A 17,781-nucleotide genomic window follows, 5' to 3' on the forward strand; every position below is an offset into this window, starting at 1 on the left:
AATTTAGATATCTCCACAATGGTATGATATTGTCCACTTTGGGCCTAAGCCCTCATGGTTTTGCTCTTGGACTCTACCCAAAAGGCCTCATGCCAATGGAGATATCTTTTCTCTTATAAACTCATGATCTTTCCCATGTGTTTTCAATATGGGACTATGTTTGCAACCTTGCAACCCCAACAATCCCCCCCTCAAACAAAGGACCATAGGCTTCCCACGTCCAATCCTCGACCCACCAGGTCTTCCTGCCCCTCGGTCCACCCGACCTACTAGGACTTCATTGCCTAGTCGCAACTAGGACTTTCCTGCCTGGTGTCTGGTCCTCTTGATCCGAACATAAAAGCCCCTACTTTCTTTGTTCGAGGTCAATATTGTATCCAGATGACTCAATCAGACCATAACTCTTGTGCACAGTCGGCGGTTAAACCTTCTGGCAGTCCGGGCTCTAATATCAATTGTAGGATCGAAAAGAATTTAGATATCTCCATAATTGTATGATATTATCCACTTTGGGCCTAAGCTCTCATGGTTTTGCTCTTGGGCTCTACCCAAAAGGCCTCATGCCAATGGAGATATCTTTTCTCTTATAAACTCATGATCTTTCCCATGTGTTTTCAATATGGGACTATGTTTGCAACCTTGCAACCCTAACAGAATCAACGTGGAACTAAAGTTGGGTAGGTAGAAATCTTGGTTTATAAAGAATGAAGTCCTAGATACACGATTTCTAAGCACGTGAATTCCAAATAAATTGAGATAAACTAATATTAGACAAATTGAGAAAGTCTCATAGACATGAGTTCATTTGGTGAGGACTCAACACTTGAGTGACCGGAGTTAGTTTCCATCAATTGAAGACTCATTTTAATCAATTGATGGTTGACTAAGTCAATCAACAATTAAGTCAAGTTGGAATGCTAATAAATAAAATATCATTCTAGTAGTCAATCAACCAAGTGATTAACTAAAGCAAGACTAATGAAGTAATAGGTGAGATTAGTTGACTAACACATCAACAAAATTCTAAGAAGATAGTTGTTTATCTAAAAAACTTATGGTTGTGAGGTGACTCAAATGCTATGGAAGATAAATTAACTAAATACAGGATCAAACGACTCAACTAGTCATTACAAGCTAGGGCGGTCAAATACATGAAAGTTCAATTGACTCAACTTAAACAATAAACCAACTAAGGTAAATTAATAATTGACAGATATGACAGATTCAACAGAGCTATTAGTAGCAAGAGCTCTATAAGAGGGGATTGATTGGAGATGTTGGTATCAACGGTTGCCCACTTAAAACAAATGAGATTGAAAGCTAGTAATAACAAGTGATAACAAACTAAAAGAAAGCTCGGGTTATGTAATATTTTCTTATGTTGAATTTATTTTATCTAACATTATATATCCTTGATGATGTTGTAAACTCAAATTTATAAGAGTCTTCTCCAACTCTATAAAATATAAAGACATTCTAGGAGTGATCCAATGATATATCATATATCATAGAGTAGGAGTTTGTGAGTTGCCAAATCACTTATCTTAGTTTTTTTGCATGTGTTTGTATGCTTATATTTATGTTATTCTATATTTTCCTCGTCTATTATTAATATTTAAACAAGAGCACAAAATAACAATGACTAACTATTAGCTTTTCTAGCCAGAATATCAATCCAACATCTATAACAGAGAAGAATTACTAAGTCATTGAATATAGTGATTAGACGAGCAATGGAGTGGATGCCAATGACACGGTGAGGACGAGTCCAAATTAATTAGGAATAGAATTTGTTCATTTTAGAGCGATCAATGATATTATTAATTTATGATACTGAAAGGGAAAAAATATTTATTGATTCGAGTCCCCAACCTGATTTATTCATTCATACATTCTTCTTACTAACCAGGAATAATAATATTTGTAAGGAAGAAGACAAAATGAGCTTGCACTACATCACTCCAGGGTGGAGACGACAAATGGGCTGGTCACCACATACTTACCATCATCGGAGGTCCAAGTCAACTTTCCCTCCACTAATTGATTGCCGGAAGTGGGAGGTCCGCCGGCACCCCATTTTGAGCTCATAGTGAATGACTTCTGCTCGTTTAGCTCAGTGAACGTCAATTTAGTGGGGGTGACAGTAGTCGACACAGCAGTCTTCGATATGCTCACTGACACCGTGTAGCTCGATTTTGCTGGTCCGACGTTCGTGACCGTCCGGGTCACTTTAGCCTCCGTCCTGCCTTTGGGGGCTAGCAAAATCGATGGGTAGTTGAGCTCCTCTTCGGTCACAATCTTCGAGCAGTCCACGACTCTGCGCGCTATATTTCTTGCGCCTTCTTCGCCGAATTTGCCACAGATGTAGGAGATATAATCATCGTCGGTGATGTCGTAAATAAGACCGGGATTGGCAGCTTTGTTAGGGTTAACGTGTCCTGCGCCCTTGGCGAAATAGAGCGCCGGCTCAAGTAACTCATCAAAGACGTCGGCGTCTGCCGTGGTGATGATTGCCGACTTGATAGCTGCCGGCGACCAAGTAGGATGTGCGGCCTTTAAGAGCGCGGCGACACCGCTGAGGTGAGGCGTCGCCATGGACGTGCCAGATATAATATAGTACTGATCCGGAGTGTCACTGGAATGAATATAGGCTGCGAAGATGTTAAGGCCAGGGCCGGAGATGTCTGGCTTGAGGATTCCCGGTGTTGCTTGAGATGGCCCCCGGGAGGAGAAGTAAGCCACAACGGGGGCGGGGGATACGCCGAGAACTGTCCCGTTGAAGACGATCGACGCAGAGGGGTTAGAAGCAGAGTTCAAATACGATATGAGGTCGGAACCTTCTTGGATGGTGAGCACTACTCCGGGAAAGTCCATCTTCCTAATCGAGATGGTAGCGCCCTCTGTTTTTGAGGAAATGGAGATCAATGCCCTGGCTCCGCGGGACTTGGCAAATGCCGCTACACGTAAAAGGCGGCCGAGTTCGACCTCGCATACCCAGATGCTACCCCTCTGGCTATCATTAGGAGGATCCATGGCGCAGGACGGGGACTCGGAGGAGTAGTATAGGGGAAGATAGCTCTCAGGGAAGTTGCTAGGTTGGTCGAGAGACTCTCCGGGGATTACCTTCCCATTGGGAAGCTTCACGGAGGCCCTGAAGCTTCGATCGACGCTGCTTGCTGCAACAGTGAGCATCCATGGCGCCTCGTTGGAGAGGGTGAAGTAGTCAGGTCCATCATTGCCGCCAGCACAGCTGACAAAGATGCCCTTCCTTGCCGCCGCGAATGAACCGATGGCGATGGGATCTTGGTCGAGAGGCGTAGAACGGCCACCGAGCGAGAGAGAAAGGATGTCGACGCCATCCTTGACAGCTACGTCCAACCCGGCGAGGATATCGGCAGAATTGCAGCTGCCGTCACCGCCGCAGACCTGGTAGATGGCGAGGTGAGCCCGAGGGGCCATTCCGGCGGCCGTGCCTTTGGCGAAGCCGAAGTAGCTCGCGTTTCGGACGAAGTTACCACCAGCCGTGGCGGAAGTGTGGGTCCCGTGGCCGCCCTCGTCAATGGGGTGACGCCAACCGGTGATCATCGACCTGGCTCCGATGAGCTTGTTGTTGCAACCGGTCTTGAGGTCGCAGGATCCCTTCCACGTCGAGGGTGGAGGCGGGACCCCCTCGTCGTCGTAGGAAGGGTGGCCGGGCGTCACGCCGGTGTCGAGAACTCCAATGATGACTCCGCTCCCGAGATTCGAGTCGTCCCAGAGCCCCTTACTCCCGACCTTGAGCCCGAGGAAATCCGGAGTGTGGGTGGTCATTACGTGCAGCACTCGGTCGGGGAACACGCGCACAAAGCCATTCTTCTTCCGTATCTCCTGTAGCTCTTCCTCCGTCAGCATGGCGGCGAACCCGCTGAATACATCGCTGTACGAGTGCAGTAGCCGCCGATCGACGCTAGACTGCTCGACGGCCGGCGGCAGGAAAGATTCGTGCCACCTCTTCAGGCTCCCTTCCGACAACGGTTCAGTTGGCTCTTCCACTTGAATAATGTAACGGCTCGCAGAAGAAGAAGGAGAGGCGACCAAGGGATTGGAGAAGACGACAAGGAGAAGAAAGAGTAGCCATGGGGTAAGAGTCATGTCCGGAATCTAAATTGCTATATGTTCTGATATATCAGATGGAACCTTTTGTACTTATATATATATATGGAGCCGTACGATGCCAAATATGGAGACATTGTATACTTAAAATATAATAATAGTTACTCCGTTTTAGAATCTGCTTAATATATAATATATATTTAAAATTTAATAATTCGTCCTTTGTAGAATCTACTAAACACCTAATATATTCATATGATAGTTCATTGAAATATTAAATTATGTGTCTGTTAAATACTAATTACATTCCCATTTGGTGCCTATCATTCCTCAAACCCTCTTGCTACCTCTGTAGAAATTTTACTTGTATAACATTAAAAAAAATTCCGGCAGAGTTTTTAATAAAAGTAAAACCATGTCATATCACTTGACTAGTCAAATTATATTTTTGTTAATTTTATAGATGCCACTAAATGTAATAAATCATTACCGGATCACCAAGTCGAGTGAATAATTAATGGTTTTTATTTAAATATGAAAGAAATATGTTGTAAATATTTATTCAAGGATGATTGTGTTTTTTAGGGGAGAAAGAAATAATGCCACATAAAAATTAAATAAAATGAATTGAAGGTGGATATAAGAAATATTTAAGATATTTTTGATAAATTAAAGATTTTATATTTTATATTATTATTGTTGTTTAGTAATTAATAATTTTTATTGGTTATTGCCCAATTAGGTGCATAAAAAAATAAGTAAAATAATTTAAAAAAGACATCCTTAATTATTAGAATTGTGAAAAAAAATATTCTATTTGATTAAAAAAAATTATTACGTCATATTTCTCATACATAATATTCCGATCAAAGGTCAAGGAATGAAATAAATTCCACTGGAATGACACTTGGTTGATTGGAGTATTTGCCATGTAGTACTTAGTTCTATTTCTTGATGGAATAGTCGTCTCACCATAGTTCCAATGAGAGGTAAACTAAAAAGGGACACTCTTAAAGAATGTAGATCCGCTGCATTAACAACCCTCATAGTGCTAGCCCCACAGATATGAAAAGAAATGAGCCGCAGGCCAAATACTGACAGAGTGGAATTCCCGTCTGGGTAAACGAAGGTCTATAATCTCTTCAGAGATAACTTGACCAGGAAACCATGGGTAAAAATAGTTTGACAGAAATGCTATGGTTGCTAACACATGGGAGGCTATCTGTCGACTTTAAGCAAGCGTATTAGAAGGGCAGCCTTCTACCGACACACTACAACAAAAACTGCAAACGACAACGGATATTATCCGTTGTCGTAGGGTAAAAAAATCGTTGTAACTGAGGGTGTTGTAGAATGTATTACCCTACGACAACGGTTTTGAATCCGTTGTCTTTGTACACATTTGACAACGGTTTTTATCCGTTGTTGTTTATATGCCCAAAATTTGGCTACGAAGGATACGACAACGTTTTAATACCGTTGTGGTAGATAATTTCAACGACAGAAATAAACCGTTGTGGTACATACGTTTTACAACAGATATAAACTGTTGTGGTGGATAATATTTGACATGTTTTTTTTTTAACAACAGTTTTAATATATTTTACTACGGATAAAACCGTTGTCTTTTATCACTTTTTACAAAAAAAATTCGTTGTGGTTTACCAGTTTTTACAACATTTTTAACTATTGTCTTTAATGTTCATTAATACCAAACAACCAATCTTATTTTACTATAAGCAAACCACCAATACAAAACTAAATATTTACTACATTAAATCCAAAATAAACATCCATATATAATTCATCTTGTAGCCACATATACAAAAATATACAAAATGAGTTGTTACTCATCAAAATACACATGTTTTCCATTCTCCATATACACTAAATCACATGTTTTCCCTTTGTTGTTCTCCATATGGATTTTAATTTACAAAATAGCAAGGCAAGCTACATCTAACAAAGCTCACTTCTTGCATCAAAAAAACGCAAGCCACCTCACGAATTGGCAGACCTGCAAGAGAAAAATGAACAATGCTAATAAGTAAAAATAGAGAACTCAGACTTTTGCTAGGGAAGTTCTGTTGCCTGAGGAACCTATCAAGATGTCATCTATGTCTCTCTTAAAAATTTTACAAAAAGTTATTATTGTATTTAACTAGCAACTAAAAAAGATGATAAAAAAAGATTAGTATCACTCATACGCCTAGATTTAACTGATAGTGGATTTTGGCATTGGTTGGTGATCACTAAATATCATCTGCATTGATAAGATATTACTCCTAACAATGGTAGTAGAATGAAGAAGGAAGATAGTGAGCTTGTAGCAATGGAAATCAAAACTATCCACAACAAGGTTGTCTTAAGTAAAGAGGAAGGAGAACGTCTCTTGAACATGTATTGCCCTTGGAGGAATATTAATACAATAAAAAGAGGCAACCATAGATGTATGCAAATGTGATATAACCATTATTTTGTGTCTATAATTATGAATTAAACTTCCACATCAGAGCAATGCAGTAGTGAGGCAAACATCGTTTCTAACTATCGAAACCATGCACCTTATTAAAGAGTAAATTTAAGTTGCCCTTTATAATAGTGGTCATGATTTCATGAAACATAGTGCAAGTTTAAAACCAGCATAAAATGTACCAGAGAATGTACGTATATAGTGAAAAGGTATTATTACCTTTAGAAATTGAACTAAGATATTGTTGTTGTGGCATAGGAGTTGATATCTGCCAAAGTTTCTAGGAGCAGTGATATCTAGCTTAGCATAGTTTACTAAATAATTAGCACTACATGCAGCTAACATTATTTGAGTAAACTATCATGCAAGATCAATAGAATCCATGCAAAGCGCATTACATCCATTAACATCTTGAAACAAAATATTCATGCAATTTTCTGTGCCATTTTCCAAACTGCATTACCTTTGAGACCTGGTGGGCACAATATGCTTTTCCATTTTGCAAGTCACAAGTTGCCAAGAGCTGCAAATTGATCTGCAATAAACAGACCCATCACAAAAGCATAAGTGAAAGTAAAAAAACATGGGTTCAAAGCCTATCCAATTAAAACTTGAACCAAAAGAATTGGATCATCATGATGAGTTATGGTAGGGTGAATTGTTTGTAGAGGTAAAACAATTCCACAAATTCCTCAAAATAGAAATCACATACGCACAGCTTTAATAATTACATAGGACACCTAAAAGAACCAAAGTGTCAATCAAATAAGTGTAGATTAAGAGCTATAATATTCACTATATTCCAGCTGGGAAAAATAGATTTTTCATTCCCATTTCATCAATACAAAGAGAAAATCTTACTGCAACTGCAATATATAGAGCAAAACAAGAAAATCTAACTGGAAAAATAGCTGCAATGCACGTGCAATTCACAGGTAATTTACACTGCTCGTCCAAGCAAAAGTATATAGAGCAAACTATTAAGAAATCAAACTACAGTATATAGATGTTTTGTATATCAATATACTATGGATCATACACGAAATGCCTTTACAAGCTCTTCATTTCATTATTCTCAAGGAATCACTAACATGCATATAGATTAACATAGTTGTGCTTGATGAAGCATCATAATTGTCATTCGCGCTTGTAAAAAAGAAAAAATAATAAATTATAGTAGGAAAAACCAGATGAAGTCATGGCATATAGACGAAAATCATAAGGAGAATACAAACAAGAAGCAATTGTTTTCACAACTAAATAAGTTACTCACACAACCCAGCCATATTAATTTTGGACCACAAAGAGAGGCAATAAATAAGGAAAATGTCAACTAATTCTGCTCATGGTAGAAATGCATAATTATTGGCAGTAAGGAATCACAATCAATAAGTCATGGAGTCACAAATAAAGTGTTCAACCATCTTTTGAAGTCTAGTAATTTATACCTAGTAATGAATATAGTCTAGTACGCAATCCGCCCATTCGGATCGCACTTCGTCAATTTCTTCGTTGGAGTAAATTGTTTTCTTGAACTGTTAACAAACCCAGATTAATTTAGTAAAAAAATCAGTAATGAAGAAGCAAAGTCAAATAAAAGAAATTATTTGAGAAAACTGAGAATATGTCAAATATTACCATTGAGCTAAGTGAATCCATCTCGCCGGTAGCATTTCCTTCAATAATTTCTCTCATAAATTTCATCACATAAAACCCACATTGTTTAGCATCAGGTTGTCGAGGACCCTATGTTAACAAAAAGTTATCAACGAATAATGCACAATTAAATAGTTTTAAATTAATCACCAGTAAACATATGTGTGTATATAAAATATACAAACCTTTATGACTTCCCACATAGGCTTCTTTTTCCCTTTCCTTTGCTTGTTCGAATTGAACAATTTCAAGCTCCTTTGTACAACAAGAGTTAACAAATTCCTCAAAATTAAATTAAATGCTTAATTAAAAAACAAATATGTACTCACATATCCACTACATATTTCCAGTCCTCATAACGATTGTGATGATTAAGTGAATCGAACAAATAAACCATCTCCACATAAGGGTCGATGACAGTCAAAATCCAATGACAACTATGCACAAAATAGATAGTCAATGCATAAATTCAACAGAATTGTTGAAATAAATCTATTAAAAATGAAATTGTAATATTTATTTACCCAACATTGTGAGGTGCCAAAACTAGCTATTTTTTGTTGCACCACTCAGCCTATCAGCCAACACACTTGCCCAGCTATTCAAGTATTCAGTCTTTTCATTTTTGTCAAGTTTGGATACATATGGCATTACTGGAAGTGTTTGTGGATCCACAAATCTGAACTTATCGACCTTGTTTTCTTTTTTCATCTTTTTGAAGAGAAACCTTCCATTCAAGCAAAAAAATGTTAGCCTGTTAATACAAATAAAATGAAAAAAATGAGTGATGTGAAAACTTACCACATGTAAGCAACCAGACAATTAGCAGATATTGGCTCCAACTCATAAATAGGTGTGATGTCTTCAATGTTCACTAGCAGTTCATACTCATGGTCAAAGAAATCATGATCAAAGACAATTGATATAGTTTTTTCGGGGCTGTCCAAAACACGCATACAGTAACAGTACAATAAATGTAAGGACCGTGGCACATTTGATGGCAAGACAGGATTACTTCTTTTTGCAACACTTTTCTTCCTTTGAGGCTTCTACAAATTGCAAATGTAAATATGTTAGTAGAAAGTTTTATCTCTTATGTTCAGCATCTTTCTGAACAACCCTTTAATTGGGTTTCAAAAACCATCAATGTTCTTGTTCATGCATGTAACCTCAATGTACAGATTACATGTGTGTGCTAGCTCTTATATATCTTGTATTACTAAATTGTATCCAACAAATACGTACAACCTTCAATCAAAATCTAAGAAGGTTTGGTTGGAAAAATCCAGCTAAACAACTATGCCAAGCAAATGAGTAAAAAATCAAAAAAACCATACATGTAACCAAATCAGAAGCTGGAAATTTGTTGTTGCTGAAACGATTCCTCAAAAATTCCCACTGAAGAATTAAATTTGTACTCACAATGTGGTGGCCGAATGAGTCAGAAAGTTACCTCATTTTTCATCACTACCCAAAGTGCAGGCCAAGCAACATGGGTCTCAATTGCGCCACCAATGGTGTCACATTCATTTGGAATGGGAAAGGGCAACCTTGTTGAATTCTCCACAACCTCATCAATCGAGACGCGCATGCAATTCATGGGTAACGGGACACCATGAAGTAATTTTCCATCCCCATTGGCATGAATAACTGTACCATAGGCCACAATATTGGACTTTGATTCCAGTGACAGTGCAACTGGCATACCCTAGAAGACAATCAATCATGTCACACATTGATGGACTCATTATTGAAAATAATATTAAGTATCCACAATTAAATACATATATACCTGCAAAAACTCAGTCTTGCTTAAAACTTGCATGTCCTCATCATTCAAAATTTTCCTCTTCTCTGGTTTGATCTTATCCTCACTCGTGGTAGGCAACTTCACCGAGCAACTACCTTTCTCCTCAAACTCAAAGTCGCATCCACCCTTTTTGAACATTTCTTCAAGTTTCTGTATGTGTGTATCTTGTTCTACTATCCGTGCACTTTGTTCTGAGATTAGCTTCTTTGCATCTAACAACTCCTTTTGATGACGAAGGATTAAGTCACCATCCTGCAGAGGAGTATTCCAGATTTTGGAAACATTAAAATAGATTGTTGGAGTAATATGACCTCCAATCCCCCTAACACGCCCAGCATGTTCTTCAGAATCTAGTGCGTTTGTGAGGATATCTTTCCTAGCCCCTTCAAACCGCAGCTTCCCCTCCTTTTTTTGTTGAACATAATCATCCTAACATGCCCAGACAAACAAAATAGTTACTAACAACAAAATTAATCAATAAAAAATAGTTATTTTTCATGTATCACATACAATCTTTTTTGCTGTAATTTTGAGATCATCGCCTTCAAATTCACCCTCCTTATTGGCTCGTCCTCTCTTCCAAACAATAGCTCGATTTATATCATCATCATTACAAAAATCAGATGCCTACAAAAAAAATGAATCATGCCCTGTTCCTACAAAATCAGATTCAAAAATAAACCACCAGCTTCAACATACTCACAATTTCGTCAGCGAAACGTGCATATCCTTTACGGGACAGCCGATGAGGGTATACGTTCTGCCTTCTTCTATTCTTTTGTTCATCACTTACTCTCTACTTAAAAATTAAAATCAATTAAATTCACTATCAACATTCAAAATATATATATGTGAACTTTAATGCAAATTGTCTGTGGTGTAGAGAAAAAATAGCAATCTATGGAAGGTTCAAGGAAACAAACAGTTAGAGAACCCTTACCCTTAGAATTACACAAGGAAACAATTAATGTTATCTGTTAGAAGTATTGTTATAACAATACTTCTCTCTTCTATTAAGAAACAAAGCAAATAAAAGAGAGATGATGTTATCTAAGCCATTATCAAAAACATATTACTTGTTTCTTCGACTTTATGTTATCACAAAAGTGAAGATTTCAGAAAGCAGTAAAAGTATGAACCCTAGCATCGAGTAGATTTGCGTAAGATAAAAAACCCCTAGTATGGGTTTTTTCAGAAGGTGGAGAACTGGAAATTTTAAAACTGACAGCGAATAAATGAATCACACTATGTTAAATAAAGATCCTATTGTAGAACATCAGTTAAGGACCATTAGGACTATCTTCTAAAAATTAAAATCAATTATGAATCTTACCCTGAAGTCGGGAGACATGCGCGTTATTACAAAGGAACTCCAATCCTCTTGTGAAATACCATAGTCAATCGGGGGATCTTTCAACTCATCAGGTTTATCTAGCTTGCTGAAAACAAACTTTTGAGTGAGAAAAGCTTTATATTGACGCCATTTATTATTTGCTGAATTTAAACATCCTTTCCTCCAAGTTGGGTCAATATTGTATGTCAGCTGTAAAAACATATAAAAAATTTAACAAGAACGTTAAATATAGCATAACCACAGCCTACTGCTCATTTTAGTTCTCAAAGCATTCTAACTTACATTCACCGATTCCCATATTAACTCTTTAACATCATTTGGCACTTGCTTCCATGATTTGTAAGTTATTGAGATCTTTTCTCGAACGAGAACGCCAATGTAGCTTTGCATTTCACCCGCAAATTCTCCAACTGGCTGTCCAATTTTATTGAAGCTAACATCCTTTTTAATTCCTTGGACCCTTAGCCTAACAAGCCTATCCAAACGGGTACGCCCCCTCGCTGTTCTAGTTGACTCCGTTTCTGTAGATTTCATTGAAGTTTGACCCTCGCAACTATTGTTAGTGGCAGAATATGAAGAACTTTCTTTAGCCTTCTGAATCCTCAGTAATCTCTTTGCATTAGCGGCCATATTGTCCACATCCAAATTCTGATGAGAACCCTATTTCCTGCAAAAGGCAGCAACCTGTTAGGCATTTAAATTATAGAGAAAATAAAGCGAGAATGAAGACAAATAATAGTTATATTACAATAAGAATAAATATGTTAACAAAATAGATCAACAAATAAAATTTACACACAGGTTAAACAATAGATTACACTTAATTATTGTCAATCCATGTCCCATCACAGTCTTCACGAACGCATGATGGTTCATTTTCATCTATGGCGTCAACGTCCATTGATTCCATTGATATAAACCCTCCTGTGAAACTTGGATAGTGGATTGTAGCATTTTCCAACTCATCACCATTTATGTATTCCATGTGATCCCTAGTAGGAGTGGCAAGTACAACATGCCATGCAGGATCTTGAGGATCTTCAATGTAGAATATCTGCTTTGCTTGACTCCCTAAGATAAAAGAGTCAGATTTAAATCCAATTCTGTTGAGGTTTACCAACGTGAAACCAAGGTCATCAACTTTAATACCAGTATTATTCTCAACCCAATTACATTTAAACATCGAAACTTGAAAATTGTGATAATCGAGTTCCCAAATTTCTTGAATAACTCCATAGAAAGTCATGTCCGACACAATTGGATTTTTGTCCTTCGCACTAGCAACTTGCATTGTCTATGCAACTAAGCTTACTCCGGAGTTTTGAACAGCTCGTGTATCATCGCGCTCTTTTGTATGATACGTAACTCCATCAATCAAATAACTAGAGTACTTCAACACTTGATTGCTAGGTCCACGCGTTATCCACTTCAATCTTTCTAATATTTGAGAGCTGGAATTGCCAAATGCTCTCACACGATCACGTAACCACCCAATAAACGTCCGGTTATGCTCATCTTGTAGCCACTTTTTGGATTTGTCTTTATGAGGAAAGCTTGAGTTCAAAAATTCCATGTGCTCCCTAATGAACAGATTAGGGATAAGTTAACTAATGGAATACTAATAAGTTAATTAGTAGAACGTAAGAACAGTGCAATAAATATAAATAAGTAAAAGAATTACTCGATATAAGGATCAACGTCAACATCATTTTCCAAGACATAACGATGTGCTTGATGCAACTCATCATGACAAGTTGAGTGTAATATTGAGCTAGATAGAGGCCTAGTAAGTTGTACTTGCTGATACCTTGATGGGATCCCAATTGTATGCACACTAGACATGTAATCCGAGCAAAATTCCACAGCCTCTTCAGCAATATAACATTCGGCTATACACCCTTCAGGACGATTGTGATTTCGCACATACCCTTTCAAGATCTTCATGAATCTTTCAAATGGGTACATTTGCCTATACCAAACCGGTCCACACAATTTGACCTCCCGTACAAGATGAACGGTTAAATGAATCATTATATCAAAAAAAGATGGGGGAAAATATTTTTCAAGCAAACACAACACTGTCACAATCTCTCTTTGCAAATCATTCAACTTCGAGACATCTATCACTTTATTACATAGCACGTTGAAGAAGCCACAAAATCGAGTGATAGTTGTTGGTGCAACCTTAGGTCAAGGTTGACCTAGTTGACCAGACTCGAGTTGACTTGACTCGAGTTGTGTTTTGATGTTTGACGAGTTATGTTTGACAATGTTTGACGTGAACAGAAAAGTTGTATCTTGATGTTTTACAAGGATACAAGCTTGGGAGATTGTGGGTGCAACCCGTGGTCAAGGTTGACCTGACTCGGAAAAAAGTTCAAGCAGGGAGCTTGGCATGGGAAAAGTCCAAGCAGGGAGTTTGGCATGGTGAAAAGTCCAAGCAGGGAGTTTGGCATTGTGAAAAGTCCAAGCAGGGAGCTTGGCACGGGAAAAGTCCAAGTATGGAGACTTGGCACGGAGAAGTCCAAGTATGGAAGCTTGGCACATTGGAAGTCGGAGAGGGCTCGGTAGCTCGTTCTCCGGACTGTGGTCAGAGAGGGCTCGGGAGTTTGTTCTCTGGACCGGATGGAAGTCGGAGAGGGCTCGGTAGCTCGTTCCCCGAACTGTGGTCAGAGAGGGCTCGGTAGCTCGTTCTCTGGACCGGATGTGGAAAGTCTTGGTGAGTGAAGCCAGGCAGACGGATAAGTCCTGGTGAGTGAAGCCAGGCAGTGGGAAAGTCCTGGTGAGTGAAGCCAGGCAGTGGGAAAGTTCTGGTGAGTGAAGCCAGGCAGTTGTGAAAACCCTAGTGAGCGAAGCTAGGTGAAAGTCCTGGTGAGTGAAGCCAGACAGTGGGAAAGTCCTGGTGAGTGAAGCAAGGCAGTGGGAAAGTCCTGGTGAGTGAAGCCAGGCAGTTGGAAAGTCCTAGTGAGTGAAGCCGGGCAGATTGGAAATCCTGGTGAGTGAAGCCAGGTGAAAATCCTAGTGAGTGAAGCTAGGTGAAAGTCCTGGTGAGTGAAGCTGGGCAAGGGAAAATCCAGATGGATCAAGGGTAATCGGACATCTGGTGTTGAGAAAGTCAAGGGAGTGACCGGATACTTGACACAAAGAGAAAAGTCCAAGTGGGTCAAAGGGATTGACCGGACACTTGGTGGGGAGTCTTAGCAGATCAAGGGAGTGACCGGATGCTAAGCATGATGTACCAACAGGTCAAGGTTGACCGGATGTTGGTTTGGAAGGCTTGGGACTTGGTTTGGGCAAAAACCAAGCTCTGGATCGATCAGTGGATCGATCCAGTGATACATTGGATATCTGGATAGGTCTGGTGACCGATCAGTAACCAAACAGTAGCCTACTGAGTGTTATCTGATCGGTCTGCAGACCGATCAGGAAACAACGATCAGAAGGCAAGAAGTTCGGGAGAAAAAGGAAGGGACATGCATGCTGATCGGTCCCTGGACAGATCAGAGGAAGCTCTGATCGGTCCCCAGGACCGATCAGGGTCTTCCTGGACCGATCAGGACATAGCCTGATCGGTCCCCAAGACCGATCAGAACACTCCTGGACCGATCAGGAGTGTGCCTGATCGGTCCAGGCCCTAGCCGTTGCGACACAACGGCTAGTTTATGTGTCTTCTTCTTTGCAGGTTATATATCGAGATTGAGGGCCTCTACAGGAACATTTTTTCTTGCTCTTCCTCCTTACTGCGATTTGAGCTTTGCTGAGCTCTCGGTTTGCTGAAGCTTCGCGTGAGCTTCGTGCTGGTTTTCTAGCTGCTGGAGCCATGAAGCTGCTGCTTCATCAACGGACTCCGACGAGAAGGCAAGCAAGTGTGTTTACAATTTCTATTGTTCTTGTTTGTTTCCTCTATTATTGTACTCCTCTGTTTTGTTGTTGCAAAGACTTTGTGGTGAGGTTTCTCCACCCAGAAGGAGTTCATATTAGCCGGTTATCCGGGGTTTCATCCACCGACGGATTGATAGGCTTCGTCCACCTTACGGACACGCCGAGGAGTAGGAGTTTCATCTCCGAACCTCGTTACATCGCTGCGTCTAAGGTTTGATCTTCTCGTTCTCATTTCTATAATTGTATTTCCGCTGCGCTAACTAGATTTGTAGAAAGAAACGCGAATTTGGGGTCGGCTATTCACACCCCCCCCCTCTCTGTTGGTGCAATATCCCTCAGGTCAAGGTTGACCTGGGTAACCAAGCTGAGTCTTGGTTTGGGTTTAGATGTTTGACAATAAGATATTGATTGAAGAAGAGTCAAGTAGGTCAAGGTTGACTGGATACTTGACTGGGAAGTCCTAACTTGGATGTTAGGCAAAATGAAAGTCCTGGTGAGTGAAGCCAGGTAGAAGAAAAACCCTGGTGAGTGAAGCCAGGTGAAAGTCCTAGTGAGTGAAGCTAGGCAGATGGAAAACCCTGGTGAGTGAAGCCAGGTGAAAGTCCTAGTGAGTGAAGCTAGGCAGATGGAAAACCCTAGTGAGTGAAGCTAGGTGAAAGCCCTGGTGAGTGAAGTCAGGCAAGGGAAAATCCAGATGGATCAAGGATGATCGGACATCTGGTGCTGGGAAGTCCAAGTAGGCCAAAGGATTGACTGGATACTTGGCAAGGAAGGAAGTCCAGATGGGTCAAGGTTGACCAGACATCTGGTGGAAGTCCAAGTAGGTCAATGGAGTGACCGGATACTTGGCACGACGAGTAAAAGTCCAAGTGGGTCAAAGGGATTGACCGGACACTTGGTGGGGAGTCCTGGCAGGTCAAGGGAGTGACCAGATGCGAGGCATGATGTACCAACAGGTCAAGGTTGACCGGATGTTGGTTAGGGAGGTTGGAACTTGGTTTTGGGCAAAACCAAGTCTGGATCGATCCATGGATCGATCCAGTGGATCGATCGGTGGATCGATCTAGATTCTTCCCAGCGAATCAGAAGCTCGGATCGATCCGTGGATCGATCAGAGGTCCCGATCGATCAGTCGATCGGATGCTGCTTCGCGCGAAGCGCCGGATCGATCCGTGGATCGATCCGTGCGTTCGAGCGTAGGCGCTGGATCGATCCGTGGATCGATCCAAAGCCTCCCCGATCGATTGGGAACATTCGAATCGATCGGGATCCGACCGTTGCGTCGGGTTTAAAGCCGCAGGCGAGCGTGGTCTTCGGCATCTCTTTACGAGCTCTTCTCAGATTCATTCCAGCTCCTCCACAGCTCTCTACAAGCACGTGATCGCCAGTTCTTGAAGGTTCTTGGAGGCTTTCCAAGTCAAGAGGCGGATCTATTGCAAGAGGAAGAAGTTAGGGTTAGGGTTTTTACTGCACATCTTGTAAGCTTTTGCTTAACTTGTATTTCCCTTTCTTCTTCTTGTATTGAGAGTGTTGTAGGGCTTCTCCGCCTTTGGTAGTTACCATAAAGGAGTGTTATTCATAGTGGAGGGTGTGTGCGTTGGTGTGGATCCTTGGATTAGTCACCTCTTGTGAGGTGGATACCAAGTAAAATCCTAGTGTTAGCGTGTTTGTGTTTGTTTCTGTATTTTCCGCTGCGCATTCTTGAAGAAACAAGCAACACCGAGCAACGAGCACGCGACGAGCTATTCACCCCCCCTCTAGCTACTTTTGGTCCTAACAAGTGGTATCAGAGCGAGGCCGCTCTTCACCGGAATCATCGCCGGAAGGGTCAAGCATAACAACAAAAGCTAGAGGGTGAAGAAGTTGGAGCAAATTCATCAAAGTCAAAGAATTCAAGAAGCTCAACTTCAAGATGCAATTCCAAGATGGACTTGGATTTGATACAAGGGTGGCTCCACCATACACTTCTACGAGTTTCGATTCTTGGAAATCAAGAATCGAAAATTTTCTTATGATGGAGATAGAGCAATGGTTTGCTCTAATGGAAGGCTTCAAAGCTCCAACAAACTCCAAGGGCAAGCTTCTAAAGAAAAGCAGATGGAGCTCAGAGCAAATTCAAAGGGGCGAGGCAAATGACAAAGTAACCAAGCTTCTGGTCAACTTATTGCCTAGCCACATCTTGGCTCGAGTTGGAGAATTCGAAGATGCCAAGGAGCTTTGGAGCAAATTGGCCAAGCTTCATGAAGAGATCCCCTCCACTGTACAAGATCATGAAGAATCCAAAGAGGGTGACTCTTTGGAGCAAGACCAAGAGGAGGACCCCGAGGTTGAGAGATACTCAACCTCCGAAGAAGAGGAAATCCAAGAAGCTTCATCCTCAAGGGAATGCACCGAAGGGAACAAGGAGGGAGCATACTCCTTGTTTCACATTCAAGATGATGAAGCCTCCACCTCTAGGATTGAGGGGGAGCAATTCTTGGTGACGCCGGATCAAGAAGAAGGAGAAGCTTCTAC

The 17,781-nt window shown here is 40.5% G+C and overlaps 1 protein-coding gene across 1 annotated transcript; it reads right to left on the reverse strand.

Annotated features, from left to right (window-relative positions):
• Nucleotides 1-1,900: 1,900 nt before the first annotated feature.
• LOC122044338 (subtilisin-like protease 4) lies at nucleotides 1,901-4,176 on the reverse strand. Its single transcript, XM_042604839.1, has one exon. The coding sequence runs from the start codon at nucleotides 4,129-4,131 to the stop codon at nucleotides 1,957-1,959; it is 2,175 nt and encodes a 724-aa protein (XP_042460773.1). The 5' UTR covers nucleotides 4,132-4,176; the 3' UTR covers nucleotides 1,901-1,956.
• Nucleotides 4,177-17,781: the final 13,605 nt, after the last annotated feature.

Source organism: Zingiber officinale, chromosome 2A, assembly GCF_018446385.1.
Source record: "Zingiber officinale cultivar Zhangliang chromosome 2A, Zo_v1.1, whole genome shotgun sequence".
Taxonomy (NCBI): domain Eukaryota; kingdom Viridiplantae; phylum Streptophyta; class Magnoliopsida; order Zingiberales; family Zingiberaceae; genus Zingiber; species Zingiber officinale.